This window comes from Aquarana catesbeiana, linkage group LG03 (genome assembly GCF_042186555.1).
Source record: "Aquarana catesbeiana isolate 2022-GZ linkage group LG03, ASM4218655v1, whole genome shotgun sequence".
NCBI classification, from domain to species: Eukaryota; Metazoa; Chordata; class Amphibia; order Anura; family Ranidae; genus Aquarana; species Aquarana catesbeiana.
The window spans coordinates 307,192,316-307,210,587 of NC_133326.1; the positions used below are offsets into that span (position 1 = coordinate 307,192,316).

Below are 18,272 nucleotides of genomic sequence, written 5' to 3' on the forward strand. Positions count from 1 at the left end.
ATCGCACAAGTGTGAACCCAGCCAGAGACGTGAACATCTATCTATATATATGTAAAAATATATATAATAGATGTATCTATAGATAGATATAGTCTATCTATCTCTGTCCACACACACACACATATATACATATATATATATATATATATATATATATATATATATATATATATATATATATATATATATATACACACACTATAAATTTCACCAGTTTCAGGCTTCTCACTCTGATTCTCCACTTCTGAAATGGTGAATCAGAAAGTGAGAATTCTGTCACAGATCGCCAGTGAGGTGCTGAGATCGCACCTTCATAAACTGGCCGTTTCTGTGAAGTCAGTTACAAATTCTCACTGTGCTGAGATAATCAGCGGAGAACATATTCTCCGCTGATTATCTCAGTTTCATAAACTGGTTATGAGCTGAGATCAGCGGTGAGACTCGGGATCGCTGCTGATCTCAGTTTCATAAAAGGACACCTATAAGCATTAAACTTCTTCTCTCTGGAGGAGAGACATTTAAGAGGGGATATGGTTGCAATATACAAATATTTCCAGCAAATATTTCCAGCATAGGGAAAAAAAAATTCACATAAGTAGTAGTGACAGCGGGGAGTGCCGATAGTTTAAAAAAAAAAAAAAAAAAAAGCTTAGGTGGGCATCTTAACAAATCGCAACATACAGGGATATGGGAATTAACATTGACATAAACTCACGCATACCCACACCCACACAGGTTCAACCTTACCAAATATGTAACAATGTATAATATTATAGTGATGATGAAAATGATTATGAAGATGATGACAGTGGTAAAATATGTGAACATATTTCTTCTACTTCTTTATAACTCTCAACATAAGTCTATCAACGGGCTCAAGGACAGGATGGCAAAGCACAGGGGAGGTTGAGAAAGCTGCATTGCTAAATGAAGAAGCCTAACAATTATTGCTATACCCAAATATTAGATCACAATAATTTTTATTCACTTGCCTTACTTATTCATGGCAGGTAATTAGCCAAAACAAAACATTAAATGTAACAAAAAATAGAAGGTGTTATAGGTACCACTACAGGAAAAAGTTAAAATCAACTCTATGTTAATGATTTAGATTTTTAGGCACATTGAAATAAAGTTATATAATTTTTTATGTTTACATATGGAGCCTAAAACCCTTGATATCTTTTGTGACACATATTGTTCATGTTCTGCCTTAGCTGTGCAGGTGATATATAAAAAAATATAAAAGAAGAATACATCTAACCAAGAGAATGATGTAGCTGGATGGCAGGAACATATCAATGCTCACCTTTGCTTTGAGTCTGGGTGAAGAACACCTCCAAAAGACCAAATAACAGCAAAGAATCCATAAGCTAGTATTGCATTCCTGACCTCTTCATTCATATTTATAGAATGGCATACACCAGGACTTGTCTCTTCAGTATCAGTATCTTCTTCATTTTCTGTGCCACATTTTGCAGACCTAAAATAAAGGAGTATTATTAAAAACTCCCTTTCAATTTTCATCTGCACACAGCCCTAATGTTCTAAAAATGCCCCTAACTCTTACAACCATCTCAGCTCACTGGCGTATAGGGTCCTTGTGTAGACACAAGCTTAAAGTGTTACTAAACCCAGGACCCTGCATTCACTATATCTGGTCTGTCACAGTTCACAGAACATGGAAATGCAATTATTTTAGGAAATTTAAACTGCTAAATACCTTTTCTCATCAGCAGTTAGAGAGGTATTATGACTTCAGTGTCCAACCGAGCACTGGTTAAAGCTTGAAGGAAGAGTTTTCTGAGTGTCCTATGAGACTGCAAGACCCTTGCCTCTCTGTCTGGACAGTGCTGATTAGCCCTGTGCTGATCACATGCACCCTCCCAATGAAAAAAAAAAAACCTCTCTTGCAATACACACCAAACTGAGCATGACTCCATAGACTCTGTGTTATCAGGAAATTATCAGGGGGCAGTGGAAGGAGGAGAAGATCAGAGAAGCCAGAATCAAACAGCTTTTTACACAATGCAGAGGGTTAACCCCTTGGGTTCCACAGTGAGTATAACAAGCATGTTTTACTGCATATACAGACTCATTTTACTGTTGTGGGTTTAGTAACACTTTAAGCTTATGATTAGTGGACAATTTTTAACTGCATGCCAAAACCTACTATATTAGGATATTTGCATTGTAGAGATAATGTATAAATATTTATACAAACACAAGTTAATTTAGAAATATATAATGCAAAAGTCTAATGTAACATTAATAGCATGTTGATTGCATTAGCTGTAAAAATGTTATTTTGGTTCAGGTTCACAATTAGTTAGAGTGGAACTAAACCCTACTATCCTTTACAGCCAAGGATGCTGCCATTTTAGCCTCTGTTTGATCCACAGTTGTTCTGGATTACAGCTTAACTGGACTGCTGATTAACCCCCACAAAAGCCCCACAAAATTCAGCAAGTGCATCAACATGACTTTCACCAAAGGGTAATATTCATCTTATGTCTACAGCTAACTTGACTACTGTTTAATCATTGCATTAAAAAATGCCACTTTATACATTTGTATTTTTAGCCACTTGACGCCCGCCTCACGCCGATTTACGTCGGCAAGGTGGCACGGACAGGCAAAATCACGTACATATACGTGATTTGCCTTCCGCGGGTGGGGGGTCCGATCGGACCCCCCCGGTGCCCGAGGCGGTCGTCTTTTGTCCCCCGGCGATCGGAGGTGAGGGGGAGGCCATCTGTTCGTGGCCCCCCCCTCGCGATCGCCGCCGGCCAATGAGAACATTCCTTTGCTGCTGTATGCTAAACAGCAGCAAAGGAAATGATGTCATCTCTCCTCGGCTCGGTAATTTCCGTTCCGGCCCGAGGAGAGAAGACAGGTATGTGAGTGCACAACACACACACACACACACACACACACAGTAGAACATGCCAGGCACACTAAACACCCCGATCCCCCCCCGATCGCCCCCCGATCCCCCCCCAATCGCCCCCCCCTGTCACAAACTGACACCAGCAGTTTTTTTTTTTTTTTTCTGATTACTGCATTGGTGTCAGTTTGTGACAGTTACAGTGTTGGGACAGTTAGTATTACCCCCTTTAGGTCTAGGGTACCCCCCTAACCCCCCCTAATAAAGTTTTAACCCCTTGATCACCCCCTGTCACCAGTGTCGCTAAGCGATCATTTTTCTGATCGCTGTATTAGTGTCGCTGGTGACGCTAGTTAGTGAGGTAAATATTTAGGTTCGCCGTCAGCGTTTTATAGCGTCAGGGACCCCCATATACTATCTAATAAATGTTTTAACCCCTTGATTGCCCCCTAGTTAACCCTTTCACCACTGATCACCGTATAACTGTTACGGGTGACGCTGGTTAGTTTGTTTATTTTTTATAGTGTCAGGGCACCCGCCGTTTATTACCGAATAAAGGTTTAGCCCCCTGATCGCCCGGCAGTGATATGCGTCGCCCCAGGCAGCGTCAGATTAGCGCCAGTACCGCTAACACCCACTCACGCAGCATACGCCTCCCTTAGTGGTATAGTATCTGATCGGATCAATATCTGATCCGATCAGATCTATACTAGCGTCCCCAGCAGTTTAGGGTTCCCAAAAACACAGTGTTAGCGGGATCAGCCCAGATACCTGCTAGCACCTGCGTTTTGCCCCTCCGCCCGGCCCAGCCCAAGTGCAGTATCAATCGATCACTGTCACTTACAAAACACTAAACGCATAACTGCAGCTTTCGCAGAGTCAGGCCTGATCCCTGCGATCGCTAACAGTTTTTTTGGTAGCATTTTGGTGAACTGGCAAGCACCAGCCCCAGGCAGCGTCAGATTAGCGCCAGTACCGCTAACACCCACGCACGCACGCATGTTTATTTTTTATAGTGTCAGGGCACCCGCCGTTTATTACCGAATAAAGGTTTAGCCCCCTGATCGCCCGGCGGTGATATGCGTCGCCCCAGGCAGCGTCAGATTAGCGCCAGTACCGCTAACACCCACTCACGCAGCATACGCCTCCCTTAGTGGTATAGTATCTGATCGGATCAATATCTGATCCGATCAGATCTATACTAGCGTCCCCAGCAGTTTAGGGTTCCCAAAAACGCAGTGTTAGCGGGATCAGCCCAGATACCTGCTAGCACCTACGTTTTGCCCCTCCGCCCGGCCCAGCCCAGCCCAGCCCAGCCCAGCCCACCCAAGTGCAGTATCGATCGATCACTGACACTTACAAAACACTAAATGCATAACTGCAGCGTTCGCAGAGTCAGGCCTGATCCCTGCGATCGCTAACAGTTTTTTTGGTAGTATTTTGGTGAACTGGCAAGCACCAGCCCCAAGCAGCGTCAGATTAGCGCCAGTACCGCTAACACCCACGCACGCACCGTACATCTCCCTTAGTGGTATAGTATCTGAACGGATCAATATCTAATCCGATCAGATCTATACTGGCGTCCCCAGCAGTTTAGGGTTCCCAAAAACGCAGTGTTAGCGGGATCAGCCCAGATACCTGCTAGCACCTGCATTTTGCCCCTCCGCCCGGCCCAGCCCAGCCCACCCAAGTGCAGTATCGATCGATCACTGTCACTTACAAAACACTTAACGCATAACTGCAGCGTTCGCAGAGTCAGGCCTGATGACTGCGATCGCTAACAGTTTTTTTGGTAGCTTTTTATTGAACTGTCAAGCACCAGCAGCCTAGTACACCCCGGTCGTAGTCAAACCAGCTCTGCAGTAACACTTGGTGACGTGGCGAGTCCCATAAGTGCAGTTCAAGCTGGTGAGGTGGCAAGCACAAGTAGTGTCCCGCTGCCACCAAGAAGACAAACACAGGCCCGTCGTGCCCATAGTGCCCTTCCTGCTGCATTCGCCAATCCTAATTGGGAACCCACCACTTCTGCAGCGCCCGTACTTCCCCCATTCACATCCCCAACCAAATGCAGTCGGCTGCATGAGAGGCATTTTCTTTATGTCCTCCCGAGTACCCCTACCCAACGAACCCCCCCAAAAAAGATGTTGTGTCTACAGCAAGCGCGAATATAGGCGTGACACCCGCTATTATTGTCCCTCCTGTCCTGACAATCCTGGTCTTTGCATTGGTGAATGTTTTGAACGCTACCATTCATTAGTTGAGTATTAGCGTAGGGTACAGCATTGCACAGACTAGGCACACTTTCACAGGGTCTCCCAAGATGCCATCGCATTTTGAGAGACCCGAACCTGGAACCGGTTACCGTTATAAAAGTTAGTTCCAAAAAAAGTGTAAAAAAAAAAAAAAAAAAAATATATATAAAATAAAAAAAAATAGTTGTCGTTTTATTGTTCTCTCTCTCTCTATTCTCTCTCTCTTGTTCTGCTCTTTTTTACTGTATTCTATTCTGCAATGTTTTATTGTTATTATGTTTTATCATGTTTGCTTTTCAGGTATGCAATTTTTTATACTTTACCGTTTACTGTGCTTTATTGTTAACCATTTTTTTGTCTTCAGGTACGCCATTCACGACTTTGAATGGTTATACCAGAATGATGCCTGCAGGTTTAGGTATCATCTTGGTATCATTCTTTTCAGCCAGCGGTCGGCTTTCATGTAAAAGCAATCCTAGTGGCTAATTAGCCTCTAGACTGCTTTTACAAGCCGTGGGAGGGAATGCCCCCCCCACCGTCTTCCGTGTTTTTCTCTGGCTCTCCTGTCTCAACAGGGAACCTGAGAATGCAGCCGGTGATTCAGCCAGCTGACCATAGAGCTGATCAGAGACCAGAGTGGCTCCAAACATCTCTATGGCCTAAGAAACCGGAAGCTACGAGCATTTTATGACTTAGATTTCGCCGGATGTAAATAGCGCCATTGGGAAATTGGGGAAGCATTTTATCACACCGATCTTGGTGTCATCAGATGCTTTGAGGGCAGAGGAGAGATCTAGGGTCTAATAGACCCCAATTTTTTCAAAAAAGAGTACCTGTCACTACCTATTGCTATCATAGGGGATATTTACATTCCCCGAGATAACAATAAAAATGATTAAAAAAAAAAAAAAAAAAAAAGAAAGGAACAGTTTAAAAATAAGATAAAAAAGCAAAAAAATAATAAAGAAAAAAAAAAAAAAAAAAAAGCACCCCTGTCGCCCCCTGCTCTCGCGCTAAGGCGAACGCAAACGGCGGTCTGTCGTCAAACGTAAACAGCAATTGCACCATGCATGTGAGGTATCGCTGCGAAGGTCAGATTGAGGGCAGTAATTTTTGCAGTAGACCTCCTCTGTAAATCTAAAGTGGTAACCTGTAAAGGCTTTTAAAGGCTTTTAAAAATGCATTTATTTTGTTGCCACTGCACGTTTGTGCGCAATTTTAAAGCATGTCATGTTTGGTATCCATGTACTCGGCCTAAGATCATCTTTTTTATTTCATCAAACATTTGGGCAATATAGTGTGTTTTAGTGCATTCAAATTTAAAAAAGTGTGTTTTTTCCCCAAAAAATGCGTTTGAAAAATCGCTGCGCAAATACTGTGTGAAAAAAAAAAATGAAACACCCACCATTTTAATCTGTAGGGCATTTGCTTTAAAAAAAATATATAATGTTTGGGGGTTCAAAGTAATTTTTTTGCAAAAAAAAAAATAACTTTTTCATGTAAACAATGAGTGTCAGAAAGGGCTTTGTCTTCAAGTGGTTAGAAGAGTTGGTGATGTGTGACATAAGCTTCTAAATGTTGTGCATAAAATGCCAGGACAGTTCAAAACCCCCCCAAATGACCCCATTTTGGAAAGTAGACACCCCAAGCTATTTTCTGAGAGGCATGTTGAGTCCATGGAATATTTTATATTGCGACACAAGTTGCGGGAACGAGACAAATTTTTTTTTTTTTTTTGCACAAAGTTGTCACTAAATGATATATTGCTCAAACATGCCATGGGAATATGTGAAATTACACCCCAAAATAAATTCTGCTGCTTCTCCTGAGTACAGGGATACCACATGTGTGAGACTTTTTGGGAGCCTAGCCGCGTTAGGGACCCCGAAATCCAAGCACCGCCTTCAGGCTTTCTAAGGGCGTGAATTTTTGATTTCACTCTTCACTGCCTATCACAGTTTCGGAGGCCATGGAAAGCCCAGGTGGCACAAAACCCCCCCAAATGACCCCATTTTGGAAAGTAGACACCCAAAGCTATTTGCTGAGAGGTATAGTGAGTATTTTGCAGACCTCACTTTTTGTCACAAAGTTTTGAAAATTGAAAAAAGAAAAAAAAAAAAAAAGTTTTTTCTTGTCTTTCTTCATTTTCAAAAACAAATGAGAGCTGCAAAATACACACCATGCCTCTCAGCAAATAGCTTGGGGTGTCTACTTTCCAAAATTGGGTCATTTGGGGGGGTTTTGTGCCACCTGGGCATTCCATGGCCTCCGAAACTGTGATAGGCAGTGAAGAGTGAAATCAAAAATTTACACCCTTAGAAATCCTGAAGGCGGTGCTTGGTTTTCGGGGCCCCGTACGTGGCTAAGCTCCCAAAAAGTCCCACACATGTGGTATCCCCATACTCAGGAGAAGCAGCTGAATGTATTTTGGGGTGCAATTCCACATAGGCCCATGGCCTGTGTGAGCAATATATCATTTAGTGACAACTTTTTGTAAATATTTTTTTTTTTTTGTCATTATTCAATCACTTGGGACAAAAAAAATAAATATTCAATGGGTTCAACATGCCTCTCAGCAATTTCCTTGGGGTGTCTACTTTCCAAAATGGGGTCATTTGGGGGGGTTTGTACTGCCCTGCCATTTTAGCACCTCAAGAAATGACATAGGCAGTCATAAACTAAAAGCTGTGTAAATTACAGAAAATGTACCCTAAATTGTAGATGCTATAACTTTTGCGCAAACCAATAAATATATGCTTATTGACATTTTTTACCAAAGACATGTGACCGAATACATTTTGGCCTAAATGTATGACTAAAATTTAGTTTATTGGATTTTTTTTATAACAAAAAGTAGAAAATATCATTTTTTTTTCAAAATTTTCGGTCTTTTTCCGTTTATAGCGCAAAAAATAAAAACTGCAGAGTTGATCAAATACCATCAAAAGAAAGCTCTATTTGTGGGAAGAAAAGGACGCAAATTTCGTTTGGGTACAGCATTGCATGACCGCGCAATTAGCAGTTAAAGCGACGCAGTGCCAAATTGGAAAAAGACCTCTGGTCCTTAGGCAGCATAATGGTCCGGGGCTCAAGTGGTTAATAAACAACTCTGCAGACCTTGATTTTATTTAAAAATCGGTTCAGAAAATGCCATGAATGTGTTTTACCTTGATGACTATAATTTGCTCTTTTGTTGATTTAAGTGATTATTGATAGAATGTTGCAAATTACTTAAACCCTACAACAAAATTCCATCTTTGTACATTCAGTCATTTGAGATTTCAGCACCCATCTAATTAATTACACAATGACTTATGTTAAGAAATTTTTTTTGATCAGCATGGTCAATTAAACAAGTGACCTGAATACAAACAGAGTGCAAATTATGTATTAGTGAAGAAATAGAAAATGAATGCAAACATGTTTTATTGCCACATTTATAGTTGAATTTGAAAGGAATATTGTTGTTTTTACTCCACATAATTCTGAACCTCGATTTTATCTGATGATGGATGTCACTATGTCACTATGACAATAACTCAAAAAATACCTATAATAAAAATAATAAATTAAGTAAAATAGCTCTGAATATGAGTATGTGTATGATAATTGGACATGCCTATATTAAATAAAAATAAAGCAGAATTATTAAACTGCATTCATCCTGGACTATCCTGATTTTACTAGATTTACTAAAGGCAAATTGGCTGTTCACTTTGCAAGCAAATTATTATCTTGCAAGGGAATTTTCCATAGGTTAGTGAATGATGTGAAAATTCACTTTGCAAAAAATACCCAATCACATGTAAGAAAAATAAAACAGTATTTTGTTTGCACACGGTTGTATAATGAAATGTAAAAAAACTTCACCTTATCTAATAAGCTAAAGGAAACTGCACAGCCTATTTGACTTTAATAACTCAACCCCTATGGGTCATGTGTGAAGATGAATTGACTCATAAAAGAGCGAATGCTTCAAACCCTACCTGTGAATGGATTGATATATGTGAATCATTTGGCAAATTTTGCACTTGCTCTAGTTTACACCAATATCTGTTGGTCAAACGATTATTTAAGATTAATGTAATTAATGTTTAAGTATATTCTGTAAGTATATAATCTCCTATCACTAAGAAGCATTACTTCAAAACAGGACATGTTTTTGTGTATCTAGTGCTCCTTTATATTCAGGCACAATGAGGGTTAGATGCTAGAAAGATGCTGACACATGCAAATAGACCCATTTTAGGCTTCAACTCAACAGCTATATGAATAGAACAGGCAGGTTATAAGGAGCTACTGAAGTAAATACTAGCTACAGTCTGAATTAAAAGTGGTTGTAAAAGCTCACCCTGCAACCCCCCTAAATACTTACCTGAAACCCATCTTGATCCAGTGATGTACACGAGAGCTGAGGATGTCCCGGCTCTCTCGCTCCTCATTGGCTCAGATACAGCAGCTGGAACAATTGGTTCCCACTGCTTTCATTCAGAGCCAGTGATGAAGGAGCAGCAGGGCAGGCGCGAGCCCCATTCTGTGTGTCTTATGGACCATAGCAGGACTCCCACCACAGTGGTATGGGAGCAGTCAGCAGAGGGAAGGAGCAAGGAGCACTGGCGGGGGACATGAGAAAAGTAGGATTGGGGCTGCTCTGTGCAAAACCATTGCACAGAGCAGGTAAGTATGACATGTTTTTTATTATAATAAAATATAACAAAAAAAAAAAATATATTTAGTATTTAGATCTCCTGTTTAATACAATGGTTTATGTGTAAATGCCTATTAACACCACATTACCACATGATCCAAATAACCATGTGAGAATCAGAGTATATCAAATATTAGGATTACATTTATTATGTAATGCCTGGTACACACGATGAGATTATTGGATGAATGATCGTCCGTTTTTTGCTAATCTCCTATGGAAAATGAAGAGTTTACTAAAGTTATGAAAATTCTTGTACCACAGAATAAACATTTGGAAGTGATGTAATGTGTTGTAGTGTATTTGTATTGTATTTTCTGAATACAACTGTACTGAGTATATGAAAATCATATAATATGGTAGCGTATGAGAAATTTTCGTGCTTGTCCCATTGAATAATTTTGCATGAATGGTTGTGATCAGCTCTCGAAAGCAGTCTACTAATGATCAGATTATTGTATGATCGCTTTGAAAGCAGTATTTTTTATATGATTTTCTGATTGTGTGTATGGGCCATAAGGCACAATAACAGAATAATTTAGTGCAGGCCTCTGCATATCTATATACATACCTTCCTTTTACCCACTTTATCCCCATTCCACTAGGAGCAAAAAGGAAAACCCTGTGTAAACAAGTCACTAAACATGGTGTGGGTCACATACTATACTTCCTAATATCCAGAAGCACAGAGTATAAGCTCTGAGCACTGAACAAGGAGTCAATAAATTAAGTAAAGGTAAGCATAGCATAAACTGCTGGTGATTGGGGTATTAAAGCAAACTTGTTGGTTTGCCCTTCCCACTTCGTGGAAAAGGAAATATAGTAAATTTAAAAAAATAATATAACATGAACAATTGCTACACAAGCCATATTGTAATTTAATGCTATTATTTTTTTATTTACTACAGGTATTTACAGTATATAGCACCAACAGTTTACACAGCACTTTACATATACTGTATATTGTACATTTACATTAGTCCCTGCCCTGAAGGAGCTTACGATCTAAGGTCCTTAACTCACATTCATAGTACACATACTAGGGCCAATTTAGACAGGAGCCAATTGAGCTACAGCAAGGTAATAAAACTCAATGCAATATGGCAACCTGGAGGTGTAAACAAAAAAAAAAAAAAAAAGCAGTGGTACTAAGCCAAGTACTCCCATGTTGTGCAGACTGAAATAAGCTAGTCAAATACTATATCAAATACTAGATCAAATACTGCCCAAAGTATTAGCTCAACGACTGGAAGATCTGCAGCTATTGGAAAGAACAGGTATAAGGTCCATATCACCAGACAGAATAGGCAGATATTTAGAGATGATGTGCTTTATCTGAGGAAAAAGTAGTTGCAAATGTAAAAAAACAACAACATTAGAATGTATATTATGGGCTTTTTTGCTGTTACTTTTGTTTTTGATGAGAAATGACCTATCCCTTGTTGCCTTATGAGTTTATGTGTATTCTCCATTAATAGCTGTAAAATATTGTAATTATGAATATATTTCATTTAAATTTGTATCAATGTGGGTGGGTTAGATAGCTTCAAAGAAGTCTCTGTTATGCCCCGTCGGACTTTGTTCGGACATTCCGACAACAAAATCCTAGGATTTTTTCCGACGGATGTTGGCTCAAACTTGTCTTGCATACACACGGTCACACAAAGTTGTCGGAAAATCCGATCATTCTAAACGCGGTGATGTAAAACACGTACGTCAGGACTATAAACGGGGCAGTGGCCAATAGCTTTCATCTCTTTATTTATTCTGAGCATGCGTGGCACTTTGTCCATCGGATTTGTGTACACACGATCGGAATTTCCGACAACGGATTTTGTTGTCGGAAAATTTTATATCCTGCTCTCAAACTTTGTGTCGGAAAATCCGATGGAAAATGTGTGATGGAGCTTACACACGGTTGGAATTTCCGACAACAAGGTCCTATCACACATTTTCCGTCGGAAAATTCGATCGTGTGTACGGGGCATTAGGCAAACAATTTGGTGCCTAAGCTTGTGTATCTAAACAATGGGACCCAAACCACTTTGTTCTACACATATTCACTGCAAAGGATCCCATGTTTAGATATGCAATGAAGGTGGCCAGCCTGTCATCAATACTTAACTTCCCCAAAAACAGTCAAGTTAAATCTCCCGCTCAGAACAGTGACAAGGATTTGCATTAAAGGGGGCTGACTTATGCAAAGTATAGGGACTGGAACTGTAGCCACTCCTTAACCAGGAATAGGGAGGCCCACCAATCAGAGCCACGCCATGCCAACCAATGAGGCATCAGCCTGTAATGATATACACAGACTAGATGGGAGGGAAGCACACACTCTATGGTAGAGCGGCCACCAGATGTCTGCCTTGTACTTGTTACTAAATATGTTTTATGTCTTTGTCTTGTCTTTTCTGTCCTACTGTTTGTAGATTATTATTTAAGAAATATACTCTGTATTCCTTCATGTAAGCTATGATTGTTATCCTTTTTCTGTACAAATAGATAGATTGCTGTGTATTAGTTTAGACCTGCTTACTACTTACCAATAAATTGTTATTATTGTGTTAAAGCTTTCACTCATGGTCAATGAACTCTCATTTAACCCAAATCATATCTGAGATATATTCAATCTAAATATAATATATGGTTAACACCTTCTTAGATGCTTTGTCTATAGCTCTATTGATTTGTCAGTCTTTATAACCCCTATCTTTTAATCTATGTGTGATATTGTTACATTTCTTAGTGAAACTGTCCAATGTAAAACAGTTTCTTCTAGCTCTAGTGTATTCTCTTAAAGGTATAGATCAAATTGTGTTTGTGGGATGGCAGCTAGAGGCTAGGAGAAGGGAGTTACAAGCACATTCCTTCTGAAAGGTCTGTATACTGACAGTGCTTGTAGCTTTATCACCCATGAGTGTAATATCCAGGAAGTCAATACTCCCTGATCTACTTTCACAAGAAAATTCCAGGTTCCAAATCATTACTGTTAACATAGGAATACTTCAAACAAGTATTAGAACATCAATTTGGCTGGCCTCTCAGCAGCTCTCTTCTCTGTGCTCAGGCTGCTCAGCTGTTGGATAATTGTCAGCACTCCTCGTGGTTTCCACAGTGGCTCATCTGGTGATCATTTCCAGCTTGTCAGTCCCACCTATATCCAGCCCCTTCTGGCTATTTAAACTGCCTTGTTCATTCCTTTTGTGCCTTCACCTTGGTCAAAACATCTGGAGATTTTCCGCTGTGTTCCTGTGAAAGACTTTGCCTGGCTGACATCCCTTCTGGTTCCTGATCCTGTTCTTCTGCCTCCGACTACACTGATCTCTAGTTTCCTGATTACTGACTACCCACATTGGCTTGCAATCCTGGCTTATGTTTTGATTACATTTACTGATCTGTACCATTTTCACCATTACATTAATAAGTGTGATTTTAACTGCATTTTCTGTCTCAGTCGGATTCATGGTTCCTGACACTGCCATGCCATTTAATGTCCCCTGCATATGGATTAGGTGGGAGAACAAAAATCGTTCCTCCCACCAACCCAGATACAAGTTGGCTAATAATGGTGAAAATCTAGAATATACCTGAGCTGTAATGCAAAACATAGAACCTCAGGGCATCCAAAGCCAAAGTATGGGGAATGCATCAATAAAGGGACTTTACATCCAGAGTAGCCCTTAAATAAGTAGCTTGCCATTAGATGTCCTCAATATACGCTAATACAGATAAAGACGAAAGATATTGTTATATGTGAGGCTGACAACTGTGGAGCGGTAGTGGTTCTCACCACTGAGGACTATAGGGCTGAAGCTTTGCGTCAACTTAACGATACCGCAATATATTGTGTGTTAAAAACAGATCCTTCTCCAGTGTTCAAACAGCAACTATTGAAATTGTTAGATACACAACATTAGATAGGAGTATTGACCCCTAAATTGGTTGAATATCTGGTGGTGGATTAACCTGTTGTTCTGGTTTTCCACCACTTACCTAATATTCATAGGGGCAATACCCCGATTAAAGGTCACTCCATAGTTGGGGGGCATGGGCTTTCTGCTAGAAAAGCTTGGGGAGTGGGTAGATCAATACCTACAATCGTGTCACCAGACTACCTGGATACATAAAAGATACTTCATCCGTATTAGTGCATATTGAGAACATCCAATGGCAAACTACTTATTTATGGGCTACTCTGGACACAAAGTCCCTTTATTCTTACATTCCCCATACTTTGGCTTTGGATGCCCTGAGATTCCATCCTTTACATTATAGCTTCTATTGTCTAGAACTGAGATAATATTCCATTACGTCTGTTGCTTTTCTGTTAGAATACATTTTATTTGTTTTTGATCAGGTATATTATCTACAGTGCAGAGGCATATCTATTTTTTCACCGTCATTGGCCAACCTGTATATGGATTGATGGGGGAACGTTTTTTGTTCTCCCACCTCAGTCCATATGCAGAGGACATCAAATGATATGGCAGGTATCTTGATCTGATACTTGTTTGGAACAACACAGAAACATTGTTTTTCCTTTGTTTCTTATGTTAACAGTAATGACTTGAACTTGGAATTTTTCTTTGAAAGTAGATCAGGAAGTATTGACTTCCTGCATATTACACTCATAGGTGATAAAGCTACAGACACTGTCAGTACACAGACCTTGCAGAAGTTATGTGCCAATAACTTCCCTCTCCTAGCCTCTAGTTGCCATCCCACACACTATTTGATATATACATGTAGGGGAATACACTACAGCTAGAAGAAACTGTTATACTTTGGACAGTTTCACTGAGGAATGTATCAACATCACACATAGAGTAAAGGATAGGCATTAAAAGACTGGCATATCAATAGAGCTGTAGACATAGCATCTAAGGATAGGTCATTTCTCATCAAAAACAAAAGTAACAGCAAAATAGCCCATAATATACTGTATATTCTAATGTGAATACAACCAGATAAAGCACATCATCTATAAATATCTGCCTGTTCTGTCTGATAAGGATCTTATACTCAGGGGCGGACTGACAACTCATGGGGCCCCCGGGCAATAGGAGATCCTGGGGCCCCCTGTCCCCGCTCATGTGTTCCCACCCACACTCAAGCCACACCCACACAAATCCCCACCTACATTTTGCACTGCCCACACTACATGCGTTCGTCACAGAATTACATTAAAGAAAGTGCAACAATGGTACCTTTCCAAAATTAAAGTGATTGTAAAGGCTCTTTTTTTTTTTTTTTTTTTAAATAACAAACATATCATACTTGCTTCCACTGTGCAGCTCGTTTTGCACAGAATGGCCCCGAACCTTGACATCTGGGGGTGGCTCTCGCGGCTCCTCCCCACATCAGATAACTCCCTAGGAGAAGCGCTCTCCCGGGGGTGGGGTTACCTTGCAGGTGGGCTCCCGTGTCCAGCATTTGCGTCTATAGACACGTTTACATACATGTGCTCATCCTACATAAAGCTTTTCATATAGAGCATGTGTGGGGATCATTGGGTTGCTTTACATTTTTTTTTTTATTATTTTTATTAACTTTATATCATTTTCACTGATCACCAATGTAAGGAGCATTCTTCCCACTGATCACCAATGTAAGGAGCATTCTTCCCACTGATCACCAATGTATAGAAACATTCTTCTCACTGATCACCAATGTAAGGAACATTCTTCTCACTGACCACCAATGTAAGGAACATTCTTCCCACTGACCACCAATGTAAGGAACATTCTTCCCACTGATCACCAATGTATAGAAACATTCTTCTCACTGACCACCAATGTAAGGAACATTCTTCTCACTGACCACCAATGTAAGGAACATTCTTCCCACTGACCACCAATGTAAGGAACATTCTTCCCACTGACCACCAATGTAAGGAACATTCTTCCCACTGACCACCAATGTATAGAAACATTCTTCTCACTGACCACCAATGTAAGGAACATTCTTCCCACTGACCACCAATGTAAGGAACATTCTTCCCACTGACCACCAATGTAAGGAACATTCTTCCCACTGACCACCAATGTATAGAAACATTCTTCTCACTGACCACCAATGTAAGGAACATTCTTCTCACTGACCACCAATGTAAGGAACATTCTTCCCACTGACCACCAATGTATAGAAACATTCTTCTCACTGACCACCAATGTAAGGAACATTCTTCTCACTGACCATCAATGTAAGGAACATTCTTCTCACTGACATCCAATGTAAGGAACATTCTTCCCACTGATCACCAATGGAAGGAACGTTCTTCCCAATATTTATTTAATCCATATTGAGCACTATATTTGATTGGCTGCTTCTGCTTGGCACACACGCACAATCACAATCACGCACATGATGATGAAGTCATCATCATGTGCGATTGTGCGTGTTTGCCAGGCCTAAGCAGAAGCAAACAGCCAATCAAATATAGTGCTCAATATGGATTCAATAAATATGCATAGCCATAGATATCATAAATGACTACAGGAGATAACCAGAGACTGCGAATGCAACAACAGGAGATAACCAGAGACTGCGAATGCAACTACAGGAAATAACCAGACTGCGAATGCGACTACAGGAGATAACTAGAGACTAGGGATGCGACTACAGGAGATAACCAGACTGCGAATGCAACTACAGAAAATAACCAGACTGCGAATGCGACTACAGGAAATAACCAGAGGCTGCGAATGCGACTACAGGAAATAACCAGACCGGGGATGCGACTACAAGAAATAACCAGAGACTGCGAATGCGACTACAGGAAATAACCAGAGACTGGGGATGCAACTACAGGAAATAACCAGAGACTGCGAATGCAACTACAGGAAATAACCAGACTGCGAATGCGACTACAGGAAATAACCAGACTGCGAATGCGACTACAGGAGATAACCAGAGACTGGGGATGCGACTACAGGAAATAACCAGAGACTGCGAATGCGACTACAGGAGATGACCAGAGACTGCAAATGCAACTACAGGAAATAACCAGACTGCGAATGCGACTACAGGAGATAACCAGACTGCGAATGCGACTACAGGAGATAACCAGAGACTGGGGATGCGACTACAGGAGATGACCAGAGACTGCGAATGCAACTACAGGAAATAACCAGACTACGAATGCGACTACAGGAGATAACCAGACTGGGGATGCGACTACAGGAAATAACCAGACTGCGAATGCGACTACAGGAGATAACCAGACTGCGAATGCGACTACAGGAAATAACCAGACTGCGAATGCGACTACAGGAAGTAACCAGACTGCGAATGCGACTACAAGAAATAACCAGAGACTGCGAATGCGACTACAGGAAATAACCAGACTGCGAATGCGAGTACAGGAAGTAACCAGACTGCGAATGCGACTACAGGAAATAACCAGATTGCGAATGCAACTACAGGAAGTAACCAGAGACTGCGAATGCGACTACATTAAATAACCAGAGACTGCGAATGCAACTACAGGAAATAACCAGAGACTGCGAATGTGACTACAGGAGATAACCATAGACTGCGAATGCGACTACAGGAAATGACCAGACTGCGAATGCGACTACAGGAAATGACCAGACTGCGAATGCGACTACAGGAGATAACCAGAGACTGTGAATGCGACTACAGGAGATAACCAGAGACTGCGAATGCGACTACAGGAGATAACCAGAGACTGCGAATGCGACAACAGGAGATAACCAGACTGCGAATGCGACTACAGGAAGTAACCAGACTGCGAATGCGACTATAGGAGATAACCAGACTGAGGATGCGACTACAGGAGATGACCAAGTAGCCAGTTTTAAAATTCAAACTTTCAGCAATGCACAGCTATACAGGGGGATAAACAACAGAGACTGCGAATGCGACTACAAGAAATAACCAGAGACTGCGAATGCGACTACAGGAAATAACCAGACTGCGAATGCGAGTACAGGAAGTAACCAGACTGCGAATGCGAGTACAGGAAGTAACCAGACTGCGAATGCGAGTACAGGAAGTAACCAGACTGCGAATGCGACTACAGGAAATAACCAGATTGCGAATGCAACTACAGGAAGTAACCAGAGACTGCGAATGCGACTACATTAAATAACCAGAGACTGCGAATGCAACTACAGGAAATAACCAGAGACTGCGAATGTGACTACAGGAGATAACCATAGACTGCGAATGCGACTACAGGAAATGACCAGACTGCGAATGCGACTACAGGAAATGACCAGACTGCAAATGCGACTACAGGAGATAACCAGAGACTGTGAATGCGACTACAGGAGATAACCAGAGACTGCGAATGCGACAACAGGAGATAACCAGACTGCGAATGCGACTACAGGAAGTAACCAGACTGCGAATGCGACTATAGGAGATAACCAGACTGAGGATGCGACTACAGGAGATG

General features: G+C 41.0%; 1 protein-coding gene across 1 annotated transcript in view; it reads right to left on the reverse strand.

The window, feature by feature from the left end:
• Positions 1-18,272, reverse strand: part of LOC141133958 (dynein axonemal heavy chain 3-like) — a 3,453,856-nt gene that overhangs the window by 1,827,241 nt on the left and 1,608,343 nt on the right. Inside the window, exon 39 of the mRNA XM_073623563.1 lies at positions 1,310-1,483. Coding sequence (XP_073479664.1) covers positions 1,310-1,483 — 174 coding nt within the window. The remainder of the gene's footprint in view (positions 1-1,309; positions 1,484-18,272) is intronic.